This window comes from Oryzias latipes, chromosome 23 (assembly GCF_002234675.1).
Source record: "Oryzias latipes chromosome 23, ASM223467v1".
Lineage (NCBI taxonomy): Eukaryota > Metazoa > Chordata > Actinopteri > Beloniformes > Adrianichthyidae > Oryzias > Oryzias latipes.
Genome location: NC_019881.2, coordinates 2,319,260 through 2,346,655, shown reverse-complemented (window position 1 = coordinate 2,346,655; position 27,396 = coordinate 2,319,260). Strand labels below are relative to the sequence as shown.

The window sequence follows — 27,396 nt, the reverse complement described above, 5'->3', positions numbered from 1 at the left end:
GGGGCTTTTCAGATGATTAAACCAACATTGCAATTTTTAGCACATAATGCATAAACGCAATGGAAGCATTGAGGAGCTGTGGAGCGTAATCTTAAAACCTCCTCTGGTGTAATCACAACACAAAAAGTGGTTTTAGCAGTTTCTGGGTTCGGATACAATGAAGCTCATAATATATTGTACTGTATTTACAGCATTAGTCACATCAGTTGGGTGCTGTGAAGTTTTAGGTTGTCCTGGTCCGTAGAGTCATAGAGAGGTTTGGGTTTGTTGATAATGAAACATACCATTGTTGTGTGTGTGATCAGTGTTTTGTGAAGTATTCGTAAGGCTAATGGAAGGTAAGTGATAAGTATCCCATATTCCACTCTAGTCGTTAGTAAGTGCTGGCTCCTTTACCGTGTACTATGTTAGTGGACAGTAGTGTCAGAACAACAGGTGAAACTGCTGTTAAATGCCATCGAGTCAAAAATGTGGCTGCACCAAATATTTGGGCTGAGGCGCCCATATTAGACAAAAGTGAGGCGAGCCGCTGCAACCAGTGCAAAAAGTGAGTCTAAAGCCTAGCCATTTTTATCAATGAATAGAGCCGTCTTTCTCTTCCAAATCCAACCCAAACATACGTATGTAGGTAGTCAAATAATAGACATGGAATTTGAGTTTTGTGTGTATCACTAGGGGCTCATTTCTTTAATGGCTTTGCCAAACTTAGAGGGTTAAAAAAAAACCTTCCTCACGCCACACAATGGTTTTGTACAGTCTATCCAATGAACACAGCCTGCTCCTTCCTGTTCCACTGTTCCGTGAGAAAAGGTCAAGTGAGCCGTCTTTCAATCACAGTTGCTAGAATTAGTTTCATTTTTGACTGATTTTTTTTATTGCTATGAGTCAGTAAACCTTTACATTTTCTATGATATCACTGTTTGATGGAGTTTTTTGTGTGTGCTTAGCTGCATCACCTTTAAGAATGGAGGGACAAATTATAATGTGTATGTTTTAGGGTGTATTTATGGAAAAATTATAAAAAGGAAAATAAAAAAACAGAGTAACAACACAGTGTGGACCTGTTGTCCCATTTTTATGCTAAGTATTCTGTTGTTTATATTACTTTAAAGACATTAAATCGTTCTTTTACCTAATATTTTGCTATAATGCTGTTCATTCATCCATTCTAAACCCAATGAATCCCTTTAATATTATGGAGTTGCTGGAGCCTATCCCAGCTACTTTAAGGCAAAGGCAGAGTACACCCTGGACAGGTCGTCAGTACGTCACAGGGTTAGATATTTATGTGGGACTGTGGGAGGAAACTGCAGTTCTCTGAGAAGACCCAGAGATTCAGGGATTTGAACCAGAACTCTCTCACTGTGAGATAAGAGTGCTAACCACTACATCACCGGCCCAATATACTGTATTTTACCCATAAATTGTAGTCTCTTTCTTCACTACAAACGCATATGACCTTAAGTGGACCGCTCACATTGTCTTACTCCGGAAAAAGGCTCAGCAGAGGTTGACAACTCAAGAAGTTTAACCTTCCTGAGGAGCTGCAGACCGTCTTCTACACGGCAACAATCCAGTCTGTCCTGACCACATCTATCCCAGTCTGGTTTGGATCAGCATCCAGACACAACAGGAACAGACTACAGAGAACCATCAGATCTGCTGAGAGGAGTATTGGTTCCAGCCTTCCCTCCATTCAGGACCTGTACCGGTCCAGAGTCAGGAAGCGGGCTGACAGAATTGTAAAAGACCCTTCTCATCCTGGACACTGCCTCTTCAGCCTCCTCCCATCAGGGCGGCGCTTTAGGACAATGCGCACTAAAACCACTCGCCACAAAGACAGCTTCTTCCCCCGAGCTGTCACTCTGATGAACTCCTGACTCCAGACCACTAAAGACCACGGAACAAAACCACAGGAACTGTCACACCGAACTACTGCTGCATTTTGACTTAGTCCTTTTTCTTATTTAGCTATGTTTATTTATTCCTATATCTTCCTTATGTTACTTTCTTTTTTTATTATTTCTCCTTTTTTTTGTCTTACCCCCTCAAATTTTTTATACCTTGCTAGTTTGCACGAGAGCACAAGACACCGAAGACAAATTCCTTGTACATGCGCTGTATTTAGCTGATAAAGCTTATTCCGATTCTGTTAATCCCTATTGGTTGGTCGGTAGATATGGAAGCACTCTAACTGCTTTTGTCTCAGATCATTTTTGGTGATTTAACTGGTGTAATTAGAAACTTTAAACCTGTCAGAAAATGTAACCTCACACAGATATCACCAGTTCTTCTCATTTTTTGTGTTTACTTGTTTTCTTTCAGATGCTTGCAGTTCCCTCCTCCCGACCTATACTTAACCCCACCCAGCTACTTCTACTGCATGGAGCTGTTTGTTGAAGGTGCAGAACCAAACCCAACTCAGCAGCTTCCTGCTACATGAGGAATGACGGGCTGTACTGCTGCAGTGCAACGAAACAGAGCATGAGAAAGTATTTATTAAAATAGTTTATCAGCCACGGACAGAACAGAGACTTCCAGCCATGGGAACATGACTGCTGCCTAATGATGCTGCCGACTCTGTTTCCTAATGATAAACATAAGCTCCTGGCACTCAACTGCTCCAATAAAAATGGATTTGAATCCAGAGTTCACATGGAAAGATTTAACATTAAACATGGGGCTGAAAAAAATTATAAATTATCAGGGATAAATAACTTTTACTGGTTTTCTCCGACTTAATTACATGCAGTAACTGAAACTAGTATTTCCATGAGCCAGATAGGGAAAGTAATACAATAAATAGATAATTTGCTTACTACAATATGAAACCATATATATCTACCATACATATAGGGTATAAGTCGAAGGTTTTTGCATAGTTTGGCCAGGTCAAAAAAAAAAAAAAACTGAATGACCTCATGATCCCAGATATGGAGGCATGATTACTGATGCTTTTGTAGAACTCTTCAAAATACATTAACCTGATCTCTCAACATTATACGTGTCTTCCATTCATTGCCAATAGGACACAAAGACAATGCTTTCATGTAGCAATGAGGTTAAGACCGCAACAGTAGCTCCTCCCACACGTGACATGAGCATCTAGTTCATGAACACAGTTTTGGACAGGCTTTGAATTTGACGCATGTGGATACAGAAGAAGTAAACGTGAATTTGATGTGTGAATCACATTTGGTGTAAACCCAGTATTACACTCACTTGTTTAGAAGTATTACACTTGTACCTTTGACTGACTTATATATGAGTTTTTTTTTCCTTTTTGGCTCCTCCAATTTATACCCCGGTACGACTTATAGTCCAAAAAATGCAGTATACACTGGATGTATATTAAAAGACAACATCCATGGATTTTCGAGAGTAAAACTAAAATAAGTAGACCAGAGTGCACTGACCTCTACCAGGGGTGGAAGATTTGGGACAATATTAAGTCGCAATTTTGTTAAATAAAATGTACAGTTTTATTCAAGAGTTTATAAAATCAAAATGACAGATTTAACCTTGAGTATTAATAAATAGAAAACCATTTTCATGAAAACTTTCTTTATGAACAGACTACAAATAAGTTATTTTTGATGAAAAATCAGGCAAGCGTTGGATTTCATTCATAGTCCTTAGGTCATCCAACCCAATTCATAACTCTCTATAGCTCATGGAAAAAGAAATTAAATTAGATATTTATACAATAGAAATTTAAGTAATAAAATCGCCAAAAATCAACAAAGTAAACTTAGCAACAGTTACATTTCTGTGATGTACCTACTTTATTTTCTTAGCTACCTACATATTTCTAGATCATGGTGTTATCTTTCTATTTTTAGAAGTTTTTATCCCTATTTTTACTCCCCTCAAAGGCTGGTTTTAAAGGGCATCATGCAAAATAATTTTTTGGAGCTTTTACGTGTTTTATGCTGTTAATCCCTCATGAAAAGAAACCCCAAAGTGGTATTTTGACCCATTTATACATTTCTGAACACTCCTTTAATAACCTGCGTTCTGAGCAGCAGCACCCACCAATCCACAAAAACGATTAGGTCCTCACATTGTGACATCACAAAGTGAGGAACAGCCCCTTCCAGGAAGAGTCTGCTATGCCAGCCCCTCCCCCAGAATAACACATACACCCACTTTCTCTGCCGAGGCCAAATCTAGGTTGACATCATGAAAGGCGGAGCCTCAGAGATCCAGTTGTCTAACTTGGAAGATAATTAATATTTTATGAAAAATGTGTTCAAAAGTGCGCCAAACGTAATGTATTATTTATATATACAAATATACTTTTCTCTAAAAGGTGCCAAAAAATATATTGGCCTTTTAAAACACCTACAACAAAATATAGATTTTATTGTACTAATTATTTAAACCAGGCTCTGATAACATTCATTTTTACACTGCAAAAACTGATTCCTAAAGAAGTAAAAAGACTCCTTTTCCAAGAAAAATTGGCTAATTTTTTGTCTTGCAGGAAAAATGTTCCTATTAAGGAAGTTTATCAAAAGCAACATAATCTTAGTTTGAGAAAACATGTCTCAGTGACAGGAAGTCTTTCTTAATATAAGGATTCTTGGTAAAACCATTTTCTGTAACCTATTTTAAGGGGCCTGGTTTTGCGGGTGCTTCTGTAAAATTTGACTTTTTTATCATGGGAATCAAAAGAAAATTGTTTCCTTTGCAGCCTTCCTCTTGTGGTCATCTAAGGAACTGCAGCATCTTTTGAGTTTGCTTTGGAAAGTGAAGATGAATACTTTCTTCTTCAGGAGTTTCTCTAATGGTAATGCTAGTACTAGTACTAGAAGCCAGCAGGAGAACAGAATTGTCCTGCCTTAGGCTTTGCTAAAAATTGATCCATTGTGATACAAAGTGCTTTTTTTGGAGTTTAAAAACTTAGTCTTCACTGAAAGTTGCAAAAAGCAAGAACATTCTTTACACACAGCATGAAATATATTGTCTTCACTGAAATTTGCTTTCAGGCGTCACACAAAGTCTTATCTGATTGTTTTCGTTTTCATTTCCAGGGCAAATAAAGTGGTGTATTTTGAATGATTTAGTTTATGTGAAAGCTGTGAAACACAAACCCACGAAAGAATCGTAGGTGATTGGGAAGTAGATAAGTGTCAGACTTAAGCAAAATAAGAACAATCTCCTTGTCAGCTATTGACTGTCAAAAGATATCAAGTCTGACATTAACGGAAGCCAGCAGGACTGTAATACAGAGCATTGAACCAGCGGGTTATCGTCTGTATTCCTTAAGCAGGAAGCTCTTCATGCTTGGAAATATTTGCTGCCTTTTAGGCTCCAAATCCATTTGTCATACATCATCTGTGGCCTTCTACTCAGCTGTAAAGACAACTTTGAATCGTCTGCAAGGTTGGTACTCTGAGCGACCCTACGCTTGCGTCAAAAGCCGCTGAGGGCTTTATCTCCCTGCATCGGTCTGTCGCCCATTGATAAGGCGGAATAGAGTCAAACTTGGCGGGAATGCCAAAAATGTCACAACAGTGCATGCCAAGGATCTGCACATCCATGCTGCATAATGGTGCATTGTCCTGAGTTGGTTTGCGCCCGTTACACCAGTGTGTACCTCAAGGGGAAAAGAACAAACTATTTATGTAAATGGAACTGTAACTGCATTCTGGGAAGTTTTTTATCTTTGTGGGGAAAAGGCCTCACTTCAGTCTTTATTTGTGATTAAAAAATGAAAACCCTTCATTGTCGGTAGTACAAGTTTACTTTTGTCAGCGTTTTGTCAGGGCAACGTGGCAACACGTGCTGACCTCGACTACAGTGGCAAAGGGAAGCGATACATAAGCTGATGGTCACGATGGGTTAATAAGTACAGCAGTAATTTAGAGAGAAAGTTCACGTCTTACCGCTTGTTTTGTCCAGATGATGAAGCTAAAGGTTGTGTTAAAGAAGCCAGAGCAGTGATACAGAACATTTAATCTATGTGACCGGAACTACTTTTTTAGGTGCGCATTATCACTGCAGTATATCACTTTTTAACGCACACCCAGAAGCCAATCAGAATGAAGTATTCACCTGGACCATGGTATAGGAGATGGTAATGACCTTTGAGGTGTCCATTTTCAGAAATGATTGGACTTCACTTTGCGTTGGACCGTTCATGCCTCCACATTGTCCATTCATTTCTGTCCTTGAAGGGCAGAAATCTCTTAAATAATACTTGTCGGGATAAGTGGACTTCATCCAGAATTGTATAGTTTTTTAAAGTCATTCCCAACATAATGACTGATTTTGTTAGCATAGTTGTGTTTTCTACTGTGATATCAGTCCAAGGTACAAAGTGTACAAAAGTAAAAGGACTAGAAAGATTCATTTCTCTCGCATGTGTGGAAGGGGACGTTTGAGGTTTGAGGAAAAGTCCCAGGAGAGGCATATGTAATTAGGAAAAGGAGCTGTGCGAGTAACAGAACCTGGAATGACCTCTGGCAGAAGGGGAAATGAGCGCTGTAAGCAGTTTGACTGAATTAGAGAGCCCATTTGTATCCAGGACTTTACTACAAAAGCAGAGATGCTGGAGTGGACCTCATTGACGGAGGGCGCTTTCACTGCTGTCAGGACTCTCCTCACGGAAAACACTGGAGACTTCCCAAAGCCATGCTTGATTAGACTTGTTTGTGCGTTGGATTCATTTAGGCAGGAACGAGATGGACCTGCCTGAGGTATTAGGTGTTGCTCCCAGCAGACAGAGACTTTCCTGATTAAAACTGACTGTCCGGTGGGAGGAGTCTGTCTGGAAGTGTATGTGTGTGGGAACGCTCTCTGTGTGGTCCGTCCACTAAAGCCGCCGTAGGAGGTTTTGTCAAACAGCAGCTTTGAAACAGTGAGGAGAAATGAAAGGGGAAAAAAACGGTCAAGAAACATCCAATCTCAGCATTAAAATGGTTTCAAATGTTTTCCTGAAACCATGTCAAATGATCTCCAACACATTTACATGTGAAACTGAGTTTGATCAAACATCTTCTTGTAGTATTTTTAAGATGATGGAGGAAAAATATAAAGACATTTAAGCTCAAAATGACAATCAAATCATTGGGAATCAGGAGCAGTTACAGAAAAGCCGTTTTAAAAAGACTGTTGTGGTGATGTAGAAAATAATCTGGGCGGGGCCACAAGCTCCCAGCTCCACTCCTTTCTGATCATCCACCGTCAGACAAACAGATCCATGAACGTCTTTGTTTGCCTGGTCTGAGCTGGAGTCTGGATCTAAACTGTTCGGCTGGATAGCTACAATATTGGTCGCCATATATGTTGCACCGCTAATGTTAGGTTGCACAATAAATCGCAGATTTATCGTTATCGCAATATCAAGCAGTGGAAACACATATCACAAAAGTCGGCGAAAATCCAGATAAATGGTTACCTTAAATGTGCAGCCTAAGAGTATTCAACTGATCAAAGAAATTCCTTTATGTGTTTGACGATTGGATGGAAACCTTCAGCTTGTTGACCAATCAGATGGTGCCCTTTTATGTTAGATGTTCACCTCCCTCCTACATAGACGAGGGTCTACACAGGAGGGTCTACATAGGGGCTATTTGTTAATGGTTTGCAAGTTATATCGTCATGGCAACAGTGATCACTAATATCGCATATCCCCAGTTATCATCGTATCGAGCAGCCCTAGTTAGGGTGTGAGGGACTGTAAACTAAGGGGGAACAAGGTAAACAGATGGATGATGGAAAGGGGGCAAGATTACTCCATGCAGGACGCCTAGAATTCACAGCCAAATTTCTGATGAACTCCTGCCGCTCTGCAGAAACTATGTCCTGAAAAACATCATAGATTTTTTAAATTTGTTTTTTTTGCTAAAAACAGCATAATCATATTTAAAAAACTACTGGGAAGACTTTGAAAATAGCTCAAAATAGGATTGGAGTGGGACTTTATTATGCACTCGCCTGGCCCCGAGTCGTTCTGGGTTGTTCATTTTTGTTGTCGTTCAGGGGCTAAAGTGTGTGTCTGTTCGCTTCTTTTGTGAAGGTGAAGGCTTTTAATTCTTGCCGATTGCCCACCCAGTGCAGGAACACCAGGACCATTACTCTGTCCCCGGCCCCAGTTATTTCTATTTCCAAATGAGCTTCAGTCCGGAAGCCAAAGGCGTAGAGGTGTTGATGGAACGGTTGTAATGTGTGCCACTCTGTGGTCTAAATAAAGGTGCTAAGCTTTTTCTTTTCCCCTCTTTGTTTACTGTGGTTCCTAAAATAAACTGTCACTCTTACTCATAGCCCAGCTGACTCAGAGTTTGTCATTATCACCGCACACATATAGGAAGACACCAACGCAACACATGGAGGTTTCTGATTTCACCCTTTATTCCCCACATCTCCTGCTGTGGAAACAGACAATGGACAGTTCCACTCATTAACACATTAGGAAACCTGTCCTTCAGCTCAGTGCTCTCCAACCTTTTTTAGACGCTTTACTGTCAGACAATATTTTCACGAACCGGTCCAGACAGGGCGGAAGTTTGCATTTCATGTTTTTAAGCTTCCTGTTTCTAAAAAACAAAAAAACTTTATTTGATGTGATCTTCATTCTCTGTAAAATGTTTGCAGCTGGTTTACACTTAAACTTTGTGAAGAAGATTTTCCCTTTAACGTCAAAGTGGATGCTAACAACCGGATGCTAACTTTAGCCGCGTCTAACTTTAAAGGTGTGACGGATAAATAAAGCAAAATAAAATGACGCACCCGTCGTGAAAGAGGTATTTTATAGATATAATAATAACCATGAATCCACTGTGTCTGTAACTTCATTATCTGTGTGTTAAAACATTCAAAAGTCGTCTGTTGCATATTTATGCAGAGCAGCTTCTGGTCCGTGAGAACAACTATCTCAATAAATCCATATTTGCTTTTGTCTGTAAATAGCAGCTTTATGTTTCTCTGAAGTCGCAGACCTTTATTCTATTTCCTCACGGACTCTTTTCTACCCAAAGAAACTTTCCAACTATGGTTTAATGCTAAGTTTTTGTTGGTTTTTAGGCGTTGAGCTACTAACTTAGCGGTCTGAGCCGCTGCTTAAAGTCATGTGACACGTCAAGAGAGACGGATGTGGTGAACACAGTCCCTTGGTTTTCTAAAAAAAAAACGTGCTTTAGTATCTGAAGTTAGCGTTGGCATTTTTTTTCTGGTTGTGCCCGGTACCGGGTGACCCGCAGCCTGGGGGTTGAGGACCCCTGATCTAGGTCTTTATCTCTACCTGAATGCTAGCAGGATACTTTCTGCCAGAGTCGGATATCAGTTGGAGACTGACTGAACGACCATCAAATGTTAGCAACCAAACGGCGTCACTCCTACACGACAAAGGGCTGTTGGTACGATGTCACTTCTGTTACATAGCCTGGCAAAGAAGCTTACCAAAGGGAGTTTGAGCCAGATCAATGATTATTATTTTGACACTCGGAGAAAAAACAAAACTAACGTGTTTTTATCAGTGCTGTCAAACATGATCAATGAAAAACTATCCTAAACCTATAGGCAATAAAAGCAGACTTAAATACTTTATTTCTGTACATTCAATCAAACAAACTTTATTTGGAGCCGAGGCTCCGATCTTCCTAGTCAGTCTTTGTGTCCATGTGCCATAATGTATACTGAGCAGGGTTAATTAGGCCCTTCAAGGGCAATAAAGTGGCAGATATCCCCAGTATTAACGATAAATCGTGCAGTCCACGGCTGCAAATTCACATTCAAAAGTTCACCTCAATTCTAATTTTAATAGAAAGAACACCAATAGAGAGAAACTTTTGGCCAGACCGGTCGGAGCGATGCAGCTCTTTGGAGGTTTGGCAGCCGACGAGGAGAAAGCAAAGGGCGGACTGTAGGAGTGCAGCTGGTAACAACAAGCGCTGGAGGTGTCGGCTCATCGCTCTGCTGCATAATACAGCTCACAGCACGTTGTAGGTCAAACATGTTGTTCAGTTTTGACTGCATCCATATCATGGCCACAGGAAAAGAAAGCAAACCTGTCAGAGCTCTTTGGCTTAAACCAACCTGCCAGTATTTGGGTCTAACTCTTCGTGATATTGAACTTATGCAAAAGAAAAGTGGTTTTGATTGTTTGGTTATATTTTTGAATTCTTCCCTTAATTAGGTTAAAAACAGCTCGACACCACTATCTGCAAAAGAACCGTTTGTTCCCACTGAAACAGCTTTTTGTAGTTTAACGGTCGCCACCATCTTGGAATGATGTTCCGTCACTAAAACCTGGCTGTTTTAGAAGATGCCGAAATATACGACTTGACAGTCAGGCCTTTTTATGCACAAGTTTTATGCACACAAAACATTTTTAACCACTTGGTTAAAAAAAACAAAGAATGTTTACTTTAGAAAAGGGGTTACCAACCTTTTTGAGACCGCTAGACGGCTATTTCATGGGCACTGAGTGGTATGAAGGGTGCCACTAAAAACCTCCTATCCCCCCCCCCCCCCCCAAAAAAAATAGAACAACACAATTTGAGGACGTCCTTTTGTGTGCCCTATTTTAATTTTTTTCATTTGCTTATTTGACACAAAAACATGCATGAATTTTCTAGACTCGTATTACAGGAGGGGTAAAACTCAGTTGCAGAGGGGGCCTAAATCCAAAACACACTTTAGGTTGCAGCCAAACAATATAAATATTTATTTAGCACACTACAGCTGAACATTTAAACCTTTAAAACTTTAACTTAACTTTAACTTTTTAAACATACATGTGAATAAAAACAGACAGGAAAATTAATTCAGAATAATAAATATATTCTGTCAAAATGATGCAAATATGAACAAACAAAGCCAGGAAATATTAATAATTAGAAATAATAAATCAAATTATTCCGTTTTCTTTGCTCTTTTGTTATTTTTTTAGAGCTGAACTCCTGACTTCACTTTTAGCAATAAGTTAATTTCTGCTTAGTGTGTGATGTTCTGTGTGTGTCTCTGGTCCTGTGTGTGTCTTTGGTCCTGTGTGTGTCTCTGGTCCTGTGTGTGTCTTTGGTCCTGTGTGTGTCTCTGGTCCTGTGTGTGTCTCTGGTCCTGTGTGTGTCTCTGGTCCTGTGTGTGTCTTTGGTCCTGTGTGCGTCTCTGGTCCTGTGTGTGTCTCTGGTCCTGTGTGTGTCTTTGGTCCTGTGTGTGTCTCTGGTCCTGTGTGTGTCTCTGGTCCTGTGTGTGTCTCTGGTCCTGTGTGTGTCTCTGGTCCTGTGTGTGTCTCTGGTCCTGTGTGTGTCTCTGGTCCTGTGTGTGTCTCTGGTCCTGTGTGTGTCTCTGGTCCTGTGTGTGTCTCTGGTCCTGTGTGTGTCTCTGGTCCTGTGTGTGTCTTTGGTCCTGTGTGTGTCTCTGGTCCTGTGTGTGTCTCTGGTCCTGTGTGTGTCTTTGGTCCTGTGTGTGTCTCTGGTCCTGTGTGTGTCTTTGTGAAACGTATCAGAGGGATTTGATTATTTAAAAACCTGTTATTGTGAAATTATGTTTAGGTCTCATAAAACATTAAAACTAAATCACAGAGCTCATCACTGGGATTACTCCAAAAATATTTGGCATTTTTCTAATTTTGTGCAACACCAACAGTAAAAATCCTCCAAAATCCTCAATACTTTCATAAACAAATGATCTATAGTTTATTTATGGTCTGAAAAAGTGCAGCTGTTTTCCAGCCTGCATTACTTGCTGTCTTTATTTTTACGTCACTATCACCAACTAAACAATCGTAAAAATAAATGTAGATGGAAAATACATACAAGTATAAAGAATGTCTGCAATAGTTAGTGAAGAATGACATTATTAGAATGAGCTGAGTACTTTAAGCCACCCGATGATCCAGGTGTTGCGCAATGGTCTCCGTGCGCCGTTTTACCTCGCAACCTGTGCCCACTACCCCTCCCCTTCTCCTCCTCACAGACACACACACACACACACACACACACACACACACACGCCTCTTTCTCAAAGGCGGGAGCGCCGATTCGCAAGTTTAAGGCCGTTCCGTACTCTGCCATATATTTCACAATAGCAGAACTAAAGTGCATCAATTACTAATAGCAAGCACTGAATCGCCACCCTCTACTATCCAGGCCAGTACCGTTGTACCCGAGTCTTAATTCACTGTCCTCTTACTTAGTAGACATGTCCGAATCTGCTCCCCGTGCCTCATGCAAAGCACAGCACAGGTTTGTTGAGTACGACACTCACATAAGTTAGCAGACAGTCATATCTGTCTGTTTATTTTGAACACCCCCACCACCAGCCAAACAGCATTAACCTCACTTCTGCTCACAGCCTCCTCATTTATGGTGAAAGATTTAACACAACTGAGATTCCCCACTTCCCATGAGTCTTAAAAGCTGAAGGCGGGGCTAACCCCCAGATCACCACAATATATTGATTTGCTAAATGAGCAGTGCTATATTTGGAGCATTCCCGTTAAATGATATTTACCCTTCCAATCATTTTTTATATTCTTGCTTTAACTGGGACAGTGATCTTTGTGTCTTTTGTGGAAATGATGTAGAAACCTTTCTTTGAATGTTTGCATGTAAAAAGGTTTTGGTCTTCTTTTCATAATTGGCTCAAATCCAAAAATATCATCATTAATCCTTTAAATTGGAATACATTCAAAATTCGATTACAATTAATTGACAAAAATCTGGACTTTCTGATTAATGTACTGATTGTAATTTCAAAGCACTTTATTCATACTTGTAAATTCTTAAAGGTGAAACCTCACACTAATGGATTACTCAACCGTCTCAACCTATTCTCTAAATCTTTACATTACTTGAATCATAACAATGCCCAGACATTGTGTAATTTATTTGATCTATTTAAACTTTTGTAATAGACCCCTTAATTTTATTGAATATTTTTTTAAGTTACATTTGTTTTCATATTTGTTTTTTTTTTTGTCTTCCTTTATCTCAGAATTGATGTTGTTGGTATTGACAGACATGCCGTGATTGATTGTTGAATATTTGCTTCAATTAAAAAAAAAAAAGAATAATTTTTTTTTGGTGCATTCCCTGCGGGCGCCACAGCTGTTTATTTCTCTGTAGAAGTCTATGGGAGTTTAGCTTCTTGGAACAAGCAGATACTTCCTGTTTGGAGCGCGAGGGGACAGGGAACGCTTTGTCCAGTTCTCTAAATCAGTGTTTTTCAACCACGGCAGACTTTAACCTTGACAAAAATCCTGCAGCACACCAGCATCCAAAAAAAAAAAAAAAAAAAGGAGGAGCTCATATTCTGTATTGATCTACACGCATTTTTGTGATAATTATGCCAGAAAAAGCTGGAAGCTGCAGCTGTTTTTTTCTAAAAGATGAAATAAAAGTAAAGTTAGAAGATTTAGAAACTGATGTGCGTTTGTTGTTGTTTCAAGACGTTTAACAAGGAAGACTCATTGTGCACTGAGACGCTGTCACTTTAACCCAGTGCTTCTCAATTATTATTTGTGAGGCCCCCCCAGGATAAAGAAAAATGTCCCCCCCCCCCAAACTCGCCGCAGTGACTATAAGGTCAGTATCTGTAAAAAATTGTGCACATATACCTAAAACTGTATCCTTTTTAACATTAACAAAAGAAAAAAAGCAATATAACTCAACTTTCAACAAATATTTACTTTATTTTGCCACATAAACCCTGTTACGGTGTAAAACAGACAAATGACTTAAAGTGCCTGTAATAAATAAATCTGTCAGTCCTTATTTAAACTAAAAACATTTTTAACCAACTGAACCTTTTAATGCTAAGGCAAAATAAATCCAATCAATATATAGTATTAAATGTAAATTTACATTAACATTAACACAGCAGCACCAATATATTTAACATTTTATTCTGAACAAAAAACATTGTGCTGGTTTTGTTTAAATCACATTAATACAGTAACGTTTAATGGCTACAATGAGCACGTTTTGCTTTTCAAAGCGAGGTTTGAAGCATGACGGTGCAACTCTCAGCTCCTGTTCAATGTTCAGCTGGGACCTGTACTTGGTCTTTAGTGCAGCAATAGCAGAGAAGCCGATCTCACTAAGGTAAGAAGTTGCAAAGGGAAGAAGAACGCACACTGCCTTCTGTCCTAAGAGTGGATACTGCCTCTCTACACTCAGCCAGAATTCAGTCAGTGTCTGTGATGTGAAGCTCAGTCTCAAAGTGGAGTCAGACGTCATGTCAATGAGCTCTTCCTCCTCTGCAGAGGGGAAACCAGCTGGAACTGCTGCATTGAAAGCATCTCTCATACTGGGAACTGTTTTCAGGAAGAGTCCCATCAATGATGCAATGTGCTGCTTGATACCTGGAATCACTGAGGTGGCATCATAGGCTGTGGTGTCAGATTCTCAAATGCATGAATTCTTCCTTCATCAGGTTGCTTCATCCACATTGAAAGCTTTGGAGTGAAGGAGCTGATGGGAGGGGTTTATTTTTCCCTTGTAACTGTAAATTTAGTTCATTTATCTTTCCAAATATGTCACTCAGGTAGGCCAGTTTTGCCAGGAAGTTCTCTTCTCTAAATGTTGCTGCATCTTCACACTTATGTTCCTGCTCCAAAAACACTCGAATCTCCGCTCAAAAACACGGGACACGACTTCTCCTCCTGACAGCCACCTTGCTTCACTGTGAAAGAGTGTAGTTTAAATAAATGCGTTGAAAATGATCAAAAGAAAACGTGATGACTGTGCTCCCACCTAACTAGCCTCCTCCGGATCCAGATATGCTGATTCAAATAATATAATATAAAACCAAAGACAATTTTCAACCGTTTTCCCCAAAAAGCAGAGCTGTGGTGGAGTGTGAGCCTGTTCGTGTTTTCAACACAGTGGCTGAATACAGGTGGGGCAGCAGAGGAGATTATTCCTGCAGACCAAAGGTCAAAGGTCTCATCAGGCAGGAGACACATGGAAAGGCTGGCGCCTGCTTTAAATACACTGAACGACGTGTTGCATCCCAAACACACACTTGAGAAGTAAAATGTAATCAAAGTGTGTGTCCTTAATGACACCGCGAGAAGTCATCGTTCTAACATTCCATTGCAGCAAAAGAACTTCCATCCTCCAATCTTTTCCCTAAATTAAAATACGGCAAAGTAGGGAACTTCCTTAATACTTAAGCTACATGTGTGTCCACTTCTACCAAACTCTTCTGTTTGGACACAAATCCTGAGTCATAAATTACAAGAACAACAGTTCGGCGCTAGATGTCAGTGTTTGCAGCAGTCACGCCATCTGCGTCCAATTTGGCCTCCCCTTTCATTACAGCCAGAGCCCTAAAAATATCCAAAAACCTCAGCATCGACTCCTGGCTGGAGGCTGCATTCAGGCGAGAGCGGACGGCGTCGGGCGATTTTTCTCTCTCCGTGCTCGCTGCGTGCTCTGGAGCCGAGCCCAAACTGGCAGATTACACGATTAATCCTCAAGTAGGCTTGACTGAGCTCTGAAGGGGCTGACGCTGAATGGCACACACATGGCACAAATATTTATATAATACACTGTATTAACATAATTACAACCGTGTTATGCGGCCAAGGAATTTAGTACCATGGATGTGCCAGACGGAGACATTTCTGCAGCTTGAAGTGGACGTTTGTCCATCAAAACAAAACAAAGGAATAATTAAGAGTTTATTTTTTCTCTCCATAAAGTCTTGAAAATGGGGATTTTTATTTTCCGTTATTCCAGTGAATGTGACACGCTGCACATTTGTTTGGTCTGCAGCACACTTTGTTTCTTTGAAAAGGCCTGAACGATATGACGAAAACTCGTGATTTGGGATATTAGTGATCAATATTGCGATGGCGACATAACTTGTGATACATAAAATAACAGCAAAACAGCTAAATTACACTCCGAATGACCCTGGTCTTCATAGGAGGCGGACATCTAACATAGAAGGGCTCCATCTGATTGGTCAATGATTAAAAGAGTCCATCTGATCGACTTTTCAAATGCATAATGATTAGTTAAATACTTTAAGCTGCCATAAGATTGTTTTAGCACATTTAAGGTAATCAATTATCGCAATTTATTTCGACTTTAGTGATATGTGTATTGCACAGCTCGATATTGCGATAACGATAAATTTGCGATAAATTGTGCAGGCCTCGTGTTCGGCGTGCAAACATGATGAGAGCATGGAGAACCTAGAAGAGCTCTGAAGTGTCTTCCTGATGGCGTGGCTGATCACACACTGCTTGCAAGACTTTAACCCTTCATCACCGGAACAACAGTTCCAGTTTTGACGTTGCTGCTGTAAAAGACCAAACTGCTTTTCCCTGCGTCAGAATCGGTTAAAATTAGGTTAATTTCACGGAGATTCAAAGAGTGTCTCTCACTTCCCGTGGTTGATGATAAAGGGTTACTAGAACCTCCACCCCTGAAGTTCCTCAAATGACCACTGGGGGCTGGTTTCAGAGGGGAGGAATTTTCCATTGACTCACATGTTAAAGAGTCCAGCTTTAGACTAAAAGACTGTCTCTCCTGGTTCTGACCAAAGCGGTTTGCGTTATATTTTCCGTGCTTTACAGCATGCGTGTACCTAAATACTGTACACTTATGCTGTGTTTCTACTAAGTAAAACACAATTTGCACGTCAAATTTGCCCCCAAAAATGTGTTTATTAACCATTTTACACTGGAGCTGTGGATGTCGACATCGATTGAATGCAGGCTTCTTGTAATACAGGAAATCTGCGACTGTCTGCGTGATCACTGTGAACCAGCTTACATCATCGCTACATTATGAAATGTACAGAAGTCGAGGCATTTATTTTGAAGAGCTCTACTGTGCTAAAGTATCGGAAATCGCGCCTCCGTGTCTAAGATCATGAGATCATTCAGAGATACGGTACGGGGAGCTTCACCGTCTACTGCAGGAGCTGCGTCTGAATGACGGCGCTTTCAGCGGTACTTCCGTCTGTGTTCGACGACTCGCTGTCCCGCATTAGTCAACAGTCGGAAAACATAAGATTTAAATTTCAGGACCACTTTGACCCCACAGTCCAAACCTTTGTCAGCGGAACAGGGCCTTTAATCAGAGCACCGCTGATAGGAAAGAACCATTAGCTCTGTTCCAAATCCTTTCTGCGTGGCGAGAACTAAAGCTGTAATGAATGTTTTGGAACAATCACATTATGGCCTATGATTCCAAGCCCGGATTAACTGATGCAGGGACGTGCTTCCAGCCACACTCTTCTCACCTGACCACCTTGGTGCCGCCTTTGTTGACCTGCATGTCCACCATGCAGCCAGCGTTGACATAGGAAGCCAGGTTAATCTCTGAGAACTCCGCCTGGGAAACACAGAAGAGAAACTTAGAGTTTGATCACAACAACAGAGCTGCAGGTCAGGTTTTTGCACAGTTATTAAACTGAGTAAACCATGCAATACATGAGAATCCAAGGGTTAAAGTTAAAAGAAAAAAACCTCATCTGGAAGCAACAAGGCAGAGCTGGAATCCTTTCTTTCACGTCATTGCGCAATTTTGCGTTTGTACAGACAAGAGGGAAAGACAAGAGGCGGAGCGAGCTGGTCAGAGAAAGCAAATTGAGTTATCCCCAGTCTGAGGCCTCGCAGACAGTGAGGGCCTTGTGAAAGGCTGTAGCCTGGCTACCCGGTGACTCAGTCAAACTCCCAGAGATCCTCAAAAGGAGGGGCCACACTTGACTTCTTGGAATAAAGCCTCTGGACGTTGAAGTCCAATGAGGGCAAAGTCAGCTTTCTAGAAAGTAGCAGAGAGATGCTTTTAGCAAACTGGAGAAGAAAAAAAGGGAAATTGTTCTAAAACAATCAGAAAAGACAGAAATAATATCTTTTACTACAGTTTTTAGCTCTAGATTGCTTATAAAGTCAAAGATAAACATTTTTCTTATCAATAACGCCTTAGTTACAACTGCCCTTATGAGTGGATACGGCCTGTCTACAGGCAAAAAATAGGCGACCTTATTGACGCAGACAGGTGGCCTACAGGAAATATCAACATCGTAGACCGCTCAATGTTCGTGCACATCTAGTCCATTTGCGTCAATGTCATGGCAAGAAGCTGGAGAAACAGTTCCAGGTTTCAAATTGTACCTTCAAAATAAACTTTACAAAATGTTGTTATAGATTTAAGGCGATGTGCCCACGCGATGACACACGTTAAGACCACAGATAACGCTGACGTCCATTTTCGCCATGGATGACACAAGTTTAGTTGTGGAAGTACAAAAATAAAAACTAATTCATGACACAAACCATGCATTTGGCATGACTCTGTGAAAAACTACACTACACGGGGGTAGCAGGACAAACCACTACTCCAGGAGCCTGGGGGGGGGAGACCAAAGACGCCAAAGAGACAAGAAGAAACTAAGTGACGGTTGGGAGATGGACTCGCAATGCAATGGAGATGCACTGCAGACAGACCTGTGTAAATCTGGATTAAGCCTTTACCAACAAGAAAAGTACTGACAGATACTTTCTGACTTTTAACCCCTTATGTTATGGTATCCACATGCGTGGACATTATATTTTGGGTTACAGCCCCACAGTAGTTAACAATTCTTAACTGGGGCTCTGTACGTATGCGTGCAGAGGGTTAACTCATATATCAGCTTGTGTCTTAAGAAGTTAAAACTTTGGTTAGCATGTTTTATGATAAAAGAGTAGGAAGAAACAGCAGAAGCGTTTGTTAAAAAAGAAATACTCCCCTCTTTAAAGAAATGTGACAGCTTCCCTTAAGGCTGCATGTCTGTAAGCACTTTAGTTTGGGTTTGGGTCACGTTCTTTTTGCTGTTATCCCTCTGTCACACCAGGTTTATGTTGCCAATTATTCCCAGGTGTCTTGATGTGGTTTTTAAGGATGTATTGAGACTGGAGAAGTCCATTGGTCCAGATCGAGTCCTGAACCTTGCGTTTTGTCTGTATTCCAAATGCCTTCAACCGGATTATTCTATTTAGAACCAAAGCTTGTAAACAAAACCATGTGACTAAAGATCTCTTCAGTCATTGGCAAGGAATTACAAGGGCAGGGCAAAGCAACGAGAGAAAGAATAATTGAAGTTCTGCGCTTTGCCATCCTGGTCGGGATAGTTCACTTGTTCAAACTTAATATTTCGCTGACCAGTTTTGAATATCTATACTTTGGTACGGCGAAGTCATGCTGCAAGGCGGTTACTGAGGAGACGACGGCTAAGAAGGAACGGTGATAGGTGTTTATGACATATGGATTGTTGGTAAGACAATGTGAGAAGCAATGTTTGTCACGTTAAAAGTTGTTTTATTGAGCCTGCCTTCATTCAACCACATTTCGATGAGTTCCTGTGCCTTATCATCGTGGTGGTTTCCTTCACACTCTTGCGTACACACTTGCTACGGTGGCCTTTTTGGTCCAGTTGTTCCGCTCCCAGCACAGAGCATATTCAGGCTGATCAAACTCGGAGCAAACTAAAGCTCAGTCTGATTGGAAACTAACTGAGACCACCTCAAAAGATGGCTCCAAGAGCGGTTTCTGGTCCCAGACCAGGGTCTGCTTGGGCGTATTCAGACTGAAAATTTGTTCTGGATGATCGGGGGAAACGAGCTCTGGTTCACTTTAAGAGAACCAAATGTGTCCAGTCTGAGTACACCCTAAGTGTTTGGTTTCAGTTCTTTAGGGTCATCATCTGCTTTTTCATACTTTTGTCTCTCCATGGGTTTTGTCATGTTTAACTTTCCGTCACCAAGCCTGTGCAGTATCTTAGCTGTTCCTGTTCTTTTCTGGACTGAGAGGTCTGAGGTCTTTCCAGGTATCTGTTGTAGCCACTCCTCCAGCTTGGGGGTAACTGCCCCGAGTGCTCCAATTACCACAGGCACCACTGTCACCTTCAATTTCCAGGCTTTCTCCAGTTCTTCTCTGAGTCCCTGGTATTTCTCCAGTTTCTCATGTTCCTTCTTCCTGATGTTCCCATCGCTTGGCACTGCCACATCCACCACAACGGCTTTCCTCTGTTCTTTATCCAAGCGGCTGGGTTGCTCAGTTCGTAAGGTAAAGAGGGGCAGGGATTAAACAATGGTACTGGGGCAATTACCATATCAATGGCGAGCAATTAACATCACCCAGTGGGGTCCTTGGGCAAGACCCTTAAGGTCCGTACACACCGGGACGAATTTTGGCGGCGATTTTCGCCGACGTTCAACGCCTCGTGACTAAACAAAGGGCACCAATGAGAGTGTGCACACCGACGCGAAAAAACGCCACGCGTCGAAGCGTCAAAAAAAAAAAAACGCCTTGGGTTCGTTTTTTTTTTTCGACGCGTCGCGTCGAAATCTATTCGACCAATGAGAATGGCGCTTTTGCACACGTGTCTGGAGCTTCTGAAGTTACAGTAAAACACAACTTGGGGGCGCTCAAACACAAAACAGCCTTGCTGAGCACACTTACCAGCAAAGAAGATAGACGCCAAGTAGCGTCTACACAGCCGCGAAGAAATAATGACGGACATTCTTAAATATCCCCGACCCAAGCACCAATTGGAGCTACTGGTGCTTGAAATATTCATGTTTTCTTTGTTTGATTCTGACAAGCGCGTAAATACTTGCTCTCTTCTTCTGAGTGAAAAGCGACTTTAAGAAGCGTAAAGTTGCGCAGCGCCACCTTGTGTACAGGAGTATTTCTGTTTACATTAAGCGCCATCTAATGTCAGGGAATGAAATTGCATGTTGGTTCGGCTCATCGTCAGCGAAAATCGCCTGGGTGTGAACACAAAAAACGTGGCGAAAAACGCTGGCGAATAACGCCTGGCGAATATTCGTCCCGGTGTGTACGGGCCTTTAGTGCTACTGCCTCCCGAGCACGGTTCAGCTGCAACTCACCGATCCCCCAGGGGATGGGTCAAATGCCGAGAAGAATTTCCCATTGTAGGATAAATAAAGTATAATAATATAATAATAGAATAAAATCCACCATAACAATGTCATATATCCAATATGTATGTATATATATATTTATATATATATATACAATGTGTATATATATATACATATATATATATACATGCACAACATACCTCAAATTTATCGTTATCGCAAAATCCAGCTCTGCAATATGCATATCGCAAAAGACGGCAAATATCGCAATTAATCGTAAACCTTAAATGTGCTAAAACAATCTTATGTCAGCTTGAACCATTTAACGAATCAAATAAATCCCTTTATGCATTTGACCAATCGGATGGAGGCCTATTATGTTAGATGTTTGTCACCTAAGTCGATGAGTGACATTTGGAGTATAATTTTTAAACTGTTGCAATGTAATGGGAATGGTTATTTGTTTATATACCACAAATTATATTGTTATCGCAATTTTAATCTCTAATATCGAACATCGCGAGTTTTCCTCATATCCTGCAGCCCTAATATATATATATATATATATATATATATATATATATATATATATATACATACAGACATATATACACACATACATATATATACACACACATATATATAGATATATATACACACACACACACACACACATATACACATATATATATATATATATATATATATATATATATATATATATATATATATATATATATATAAAACCCTTGGTTGGTTACATTTCACCGATGACAAGCCATTTTGCGGCTTTCAGAAAGGGAAATATTAAATAGAAACACCACTATCACTCTATTTTACTGACTACAACTGTGGTTGTGGCTCCAAGGTGCTTCACTTTGAACAAATGGGCCATTTCCTCACAAAGACGTGTCGCAGTCAGAAGGCAGTGTTGTAAAAGTCCCTCAGCACCAGGTCCAGAATGCCCAGGAGGGATGTTGAACAGCAGTGAGCTGACCTCAAACCAGAACAGCTGCCGTTTTGTTTTCCTTCATGTCTCTATAAAGTATGAAGAACGACGCAAATGTAGGTTATTAAATGGACCCTGAACGAGTCGCCTGCCGAGTCTTTGCTGAGAAAAACAAATTCAGTTTGACACGCTGCGGTCAGATGCCAAACACAACACGAGGAAGAGAAAAACGAGGATGGCCACTCTTCATTGTAGCTTCAATCCCAAAGCGTCTTTAAACATTCCTGGTTAAAACAAGGAAACAGTCCTCAACAGATGAATATTGTTAATAAAATACATCAACAGATAGCTCAGACTCCACTGCAGCTTTTGTCACGTGTTCTGCTAATGAAGACTCGGGAGAGAAGTTGTACCAGTAGTAAACTGGAACGTCCATTAAATGAAAATCTCTTCGTTTGGTGTCATAGATTAAGAACTTACATGCTGTTTCTTTGGATAGAACTATGTTTCTTGGGTAGTTTCAGGACATCTAACAATATTCTTTAACTGTCAGGTCATTTCCATCCTTAAACTATTTGGCTGGTTCTGCAGGGAATCTTTAAAACACATGCCTGACACATGGCCGATAGAATGTGGCGTTCTACTGATCAAAGAACCCCGTTTATGACCAGAGGCTTGATGGATCAACCCTACACGGCCACCATAAACAAACAACCAAATGTGAGAGCGAGAGACTCTTTGTACTTGTTTATATTTGACGGTTTTACGAAGACTTTAGAACTTTATAAAATTGTTTTTGGTTTTTGCCTTGATCTAATTCCAACTGAAAAAGGCTGCAGTGATGCGTTTACAGCCCGTTTCAGTGGTTAAATCCTGGATTCAGACAGATAATGGAGCATTGAAGGCTTCTTTTATATGAGGAGAGTTGCTGGAATTACTCCCCAAATTGTTTATTGAGAAAACAAAACAGGAATTATTACTCTGACACTTTTAAACTAGAAACCCCCGCTGTATCCTCAAAAACTCACCAAAATTTGCACACAATCGGTGAAAATCCGTTTTTTGACATGCAATCCCAAAAGAGGATGACATCATAGCAGGAGAAACTGTCAAAAATATGAATAGTTTCAACATCTTTTATGGGGCTCAAAACTAGAAATTACATATCTGCTAATGAAACAAAAACACGTGTGTTGACGAAGGAACTATACAATTATTATGGGATGGTTACAAGACCTATGGCTTGGTGGCCATTTTGTGGCAAAGTGTAAAATTTGCAAATTTTCACATTTTCCACAACATGGGGGAAAAAAAACAATCTTTTGTTCGAGCAATCTTTACGATTAATTTGGATACATTTAATTTGGTTCAAGCCTCAATTTTTGGGTTATTTTTCAGTTTGATACATGATTTGTGTATTACAAAAAAAAAACCCAATAGAATCAGAAAACTCTTTTAGTTTGCTAATACGCAAATGATAATGAAGAAAAATCTTTCAGTCGACTTATACTAGGCCTGGTGTAACATAAGAAAACCATAAATTATAAATTCTTCTTAAATTTAGCAATAAGACACATGTTTGAGACTTTCAGCTAGGGGTGTCAGGAAAAATAATATCAGCGATATATTGTGATATTTCATTTGGCCATACTTGTATCAATTCAAAATGCTGTTAAGGGAAAATGTATTTTGTTATTTCTGGGCATCCTCTATTGTCTGACTCTTGTTTTCCACTTAAACCTCCGACCGCTAGTTGGCAGCAGAGAACACTGAGCCTCTTTGTGCAGATCGACACGCACAAAACAACAAGTTCTCAGCAGGAAGCAGCTTGTTTTGCTGTTATGAGACGTATAGTACTACCCAGATTTTGCTTAGGATGGGCACCGGACTGAAACTCTGTGCCACGTTGCTCCCAGTACCACATAAAACTGGAGATTGTGGTGGTTTGTAGTGGGCTCCCGATGCTTGATACATCGTTAGATGTATCACCATTTGTATCTTATTGCCAGACTGTTGCCAATACTCACCCCTACTTTCAACGTAAACAAACTGGTATGCAGTTCAGATGCAACGATTCACGATTTCCCACAAAAATTGTGGCATTTCCAAAACAGACATATCATAATATCAGAAATATAATAATTTAACCTATAAAAAGGGATAAATCGGATTTAAAGTTCACATTCAATTAGAACAAAGGGCGTCGGGCTTCACTAAGAAGGGACCTGATCATAATGTAAAAACTGAAAATAGAGGAAATGTTTTGCGTATAGGCCTACTCTAGACATGTACCACAGAAAACGAAATGCTATTAGGGCTGCAGCTATCGATTCGTTTTGTAATCGATTAATCTAGCACTTAATCGATCGATTAATCGAGTAATCGGATAAAACGATTTGTGTGTGTTTTTGAACAACCAAAACAAATCTTGCATAACAAAAATGATGTGGTTGTAAAATTAACAAGCATTTGATTTTAAAGAACCGCTCTGATGCAAATGTTACTTTGGTGTTTTTAAGTTGGTCTTGAGAAGTGGTGGAGCTAGAAGATTTTGTATGGGGGGGGGACAGAAGACTTTGAAAGGGTGGCAAAACACCAAAATGGAAGGCCATTAAAAATAAAAGAATCAGAAAAACATATTTGATCATTGTCATTGTTTATATTTCGTGTAAAAATAATGCTTTTGTTATTTTTGCAATGCTTAAAGAAGCCTCGCGGTCCGCCGAAAGGCGAGCTACCGCCTGTCCCAGCCCCTGCCTCTCGGCGCCCCCTCCGCGGCGGCACGCGCGGGCCGCGGAGGGGGCGCACGCCGCCCCTCGCTCGCTGCCGGCGGCACGCGCAGGTATGCCAGCTCTATTTTGCAGTAGAGACACTGCACCTTGTTCTCTTCTTTATTAAGTCTGTAATGATCCCACACTTTAGACAATTTTTGCCTTTTATTTATAGATCTATTCTCTGCCATCGCGCCAACTAAATTCAAAAGGTCCGTGTGAATAAACGGTCCGTGTGACACAATCAAATCCCTGCGCCGCGCGTATAGTGCGCGTCAGGAATTTAACGAGGCTTCGAGGCAGAGTTTTTGCTTCGAGGAATTTTTGTAATCGAGTAACTCTAGTAACTCGAGGAATCGTTTCAGCCCTAAATGCTATGTTTACAACATGCATTCAAGTGACCACTTCCCATGAAAAATCTATATGAGCGAGTACATACTCGTGTTTTGGTGATTCCATGTCCAAAACCTTCATGTAAGCCTTCTGGCCATTAATCCAGAGCAAACCCAGATGAACTTTGACCAATCAGAGGCTCAGATCTGTTGGTGACGTATGAACACCGTCCCTCTCAATACACAGAAGTATCAACCATTTGAAAATTGATCATGGAGAAAAGAATTAATGCTTGCGGTTTGTGCCCATCTATAATTCTATCACACCAAATCTTTCATGTTTTGCAATCCAGCTGTGAAAGAAAACGCCTGGAGCAAGAGTCACTAAATTTACACTGCTTTGACATTTCACACCAAGACTCTTCCAACTGTGGGTGGTGGACATGCCCTAGTAAACAGTAGGAAAAAAAAAACATGAATACACGCCCAACTACTTGTCCACGTGGAATACCATGCTGAAAGCGAATTCTAGAATGGCCGTTTAGCGTGTCCTTGGACAGGCGTCACTTGCCCGTGAACGTGGCTTTAGCCATACCAATTCCTTCACTGCTTTACCCTGAAAATGCCTTTAAAATGAATTATATCTTTTACTAAAAGCTGCCCTTTTTTCATCTGAAACAAGAACAACCCATCCTGTGGTTTTAGACAAGACAATGATCACTTAAGTCATCTAACTCATGTGGAAAAAATTAGGTGCACGAGTATTTTTGCTTGACTTTCTAAAAGGGCTGGCTCACATGCGGATGCAGTTGAGGGGCCTTAAAAATATCCTTTATTCATGCATGAAAGTATTTCTGATAATCACTAGCACCTTGTGAGATAGAAAGATAATCTACGCCCCCACCGAATGCTTCAAGACAAACAGGCAACTGGCTTTGACCACGAACGTATTATATGATGTCATTTAGGCCGAGCCGAGGCCTTATGTCACAGGCATGTACCGGCCAAAAAAGGCCCAGATAACACACACGGCCTGTGAGCTGGCATCGCTGAAAGGATCGCAGACGCTGCTGAGGTCACACATCTGCTGAGCAGCTGCGGCCCTGCAAGACCCAGAAGTCCACATGGACTAACAGCACAACTGCTCCTTGTTCTTCCTCAAACACACCTGCTGAAGTTAGATTAACCCCGTTGGGTAAATGACTGCGTTGACCGGGTGGGTGTGCCCCTTTCCTTTGTGTTTTAAGTGGCTCTATAGAAGTGCTGATAGGGTTGTAGACATCTGAGACGCTTCAAAGTGTTGAAGGAGTTGTGGGAGACGCTTAATCCCAAAACAACATTTGATGTCATCCTTGGAGCTGCAGATATCTGTGAAAGTCCTCTGACAAGAAACAAAACTCTGACTCTAAATTTAAAATGAGGGGCTTCTATAGAAAAACAAACTGATGACTCATTGGGATGAAGATTCATCTGTGGTTGCTGTGTGAAAGAGTTTCGCCAAAACGCAGCGTTCAAGAAAATAAAAGACTAAAATACAATTTTTTTTCTAAAATAATATTTAAAAAAGTTAAATAGTTTACATGGTGCTTTCATTTAGGCAATAGGCCATGACAGGCAACACTGCCAAACAAACAACTCAAATAATAATTCATTAAAACTTCATCCATTTTCCAAATTAGATCAAAGTTCGTTTCCAGTGGTCTTTTCATTTTGATTTCGCCATTTTTAGCGGAAAACTATGCCTAGGACATTTCCCATGTCACAAATATGATCTTTTTCAGACAGCATTTTTTTGTCTGCTCCTGATTGGTATTTGAATAAAAATATACTCAGAAACGAGTATTACCTCAACTATATTAATACATGTTCTCCATCATCAGAAAAATGCCGCAAGAATAGGGCTGTACCGTATGTGGAAAACTCGGACTTTGCGATATTAGTGATCATTATTGCGATGATGATATAACTTTCATGTATCGCAGGAACAAATAGCAGAACAACTAAAAACATAATTTCCATTTCACGGAAACAGTTTCATTGAAATAAGAGTCAACATTACTCCAGGAGGGAGGTGGCCAGTCTGGTGACATGGGGTGAGGACAACAACCTCACCCTCAACACAGACAAGACAAAGGAGATGATAGTGGACATGAGGAAGGAGAGGAGGAACCCTCATCAGCCGCTTCTTATCCGAGGTCTGGAAGTGGAGAGGGTGAGCAGCTTCAGATATCTGGGGGTCCACCTCAGCCAGGACCTCACCTGGACACTAAACACCTCACAGCTGGTGAAGAAGGCTCATCAGCGGCTGTACTTTCTGAGGAGGCTGAGGAGGTTCGGCATGTCCCCGAAGATCCTCAGCAACTTCTACAGCTGCATGGTTGAGTCCATCCTGACCAGCGGCATCACAGTGTGGTACGGCAGCTCTACCGCTGCGGACCGCAAACGCCTGCAGAGAGTGGTAAAGACTGCGTCCAAGATCACCAGGACTCCTCTTCCCTCACTGCAATG

The 27,396-nt window shown here is 40.8% G+C and overlaps 1 protein-coding gene across 1 annotated transcript in view; it reads right to left on the bottom strand.

Annotated features, from left to right (window-relative positions):
- Positions 1–27,396, bottom strand: part of LOC101161357 (synapsin-3) — a 150,826-nt gene that overhangs the window by 80,949 nt on the left and 42,481 nt on the right. Inside the window, exon 4 of the mRNA XM_004082870.4 lies at positions 17,209–17,300. Coding sequence (XP_004082918.3) covers positions 17,209–17,300 — 92 coding nt within the window. The remainder of the gene's footprint in view (positions 1–17,208; positions 17,301–27,396) is intronic.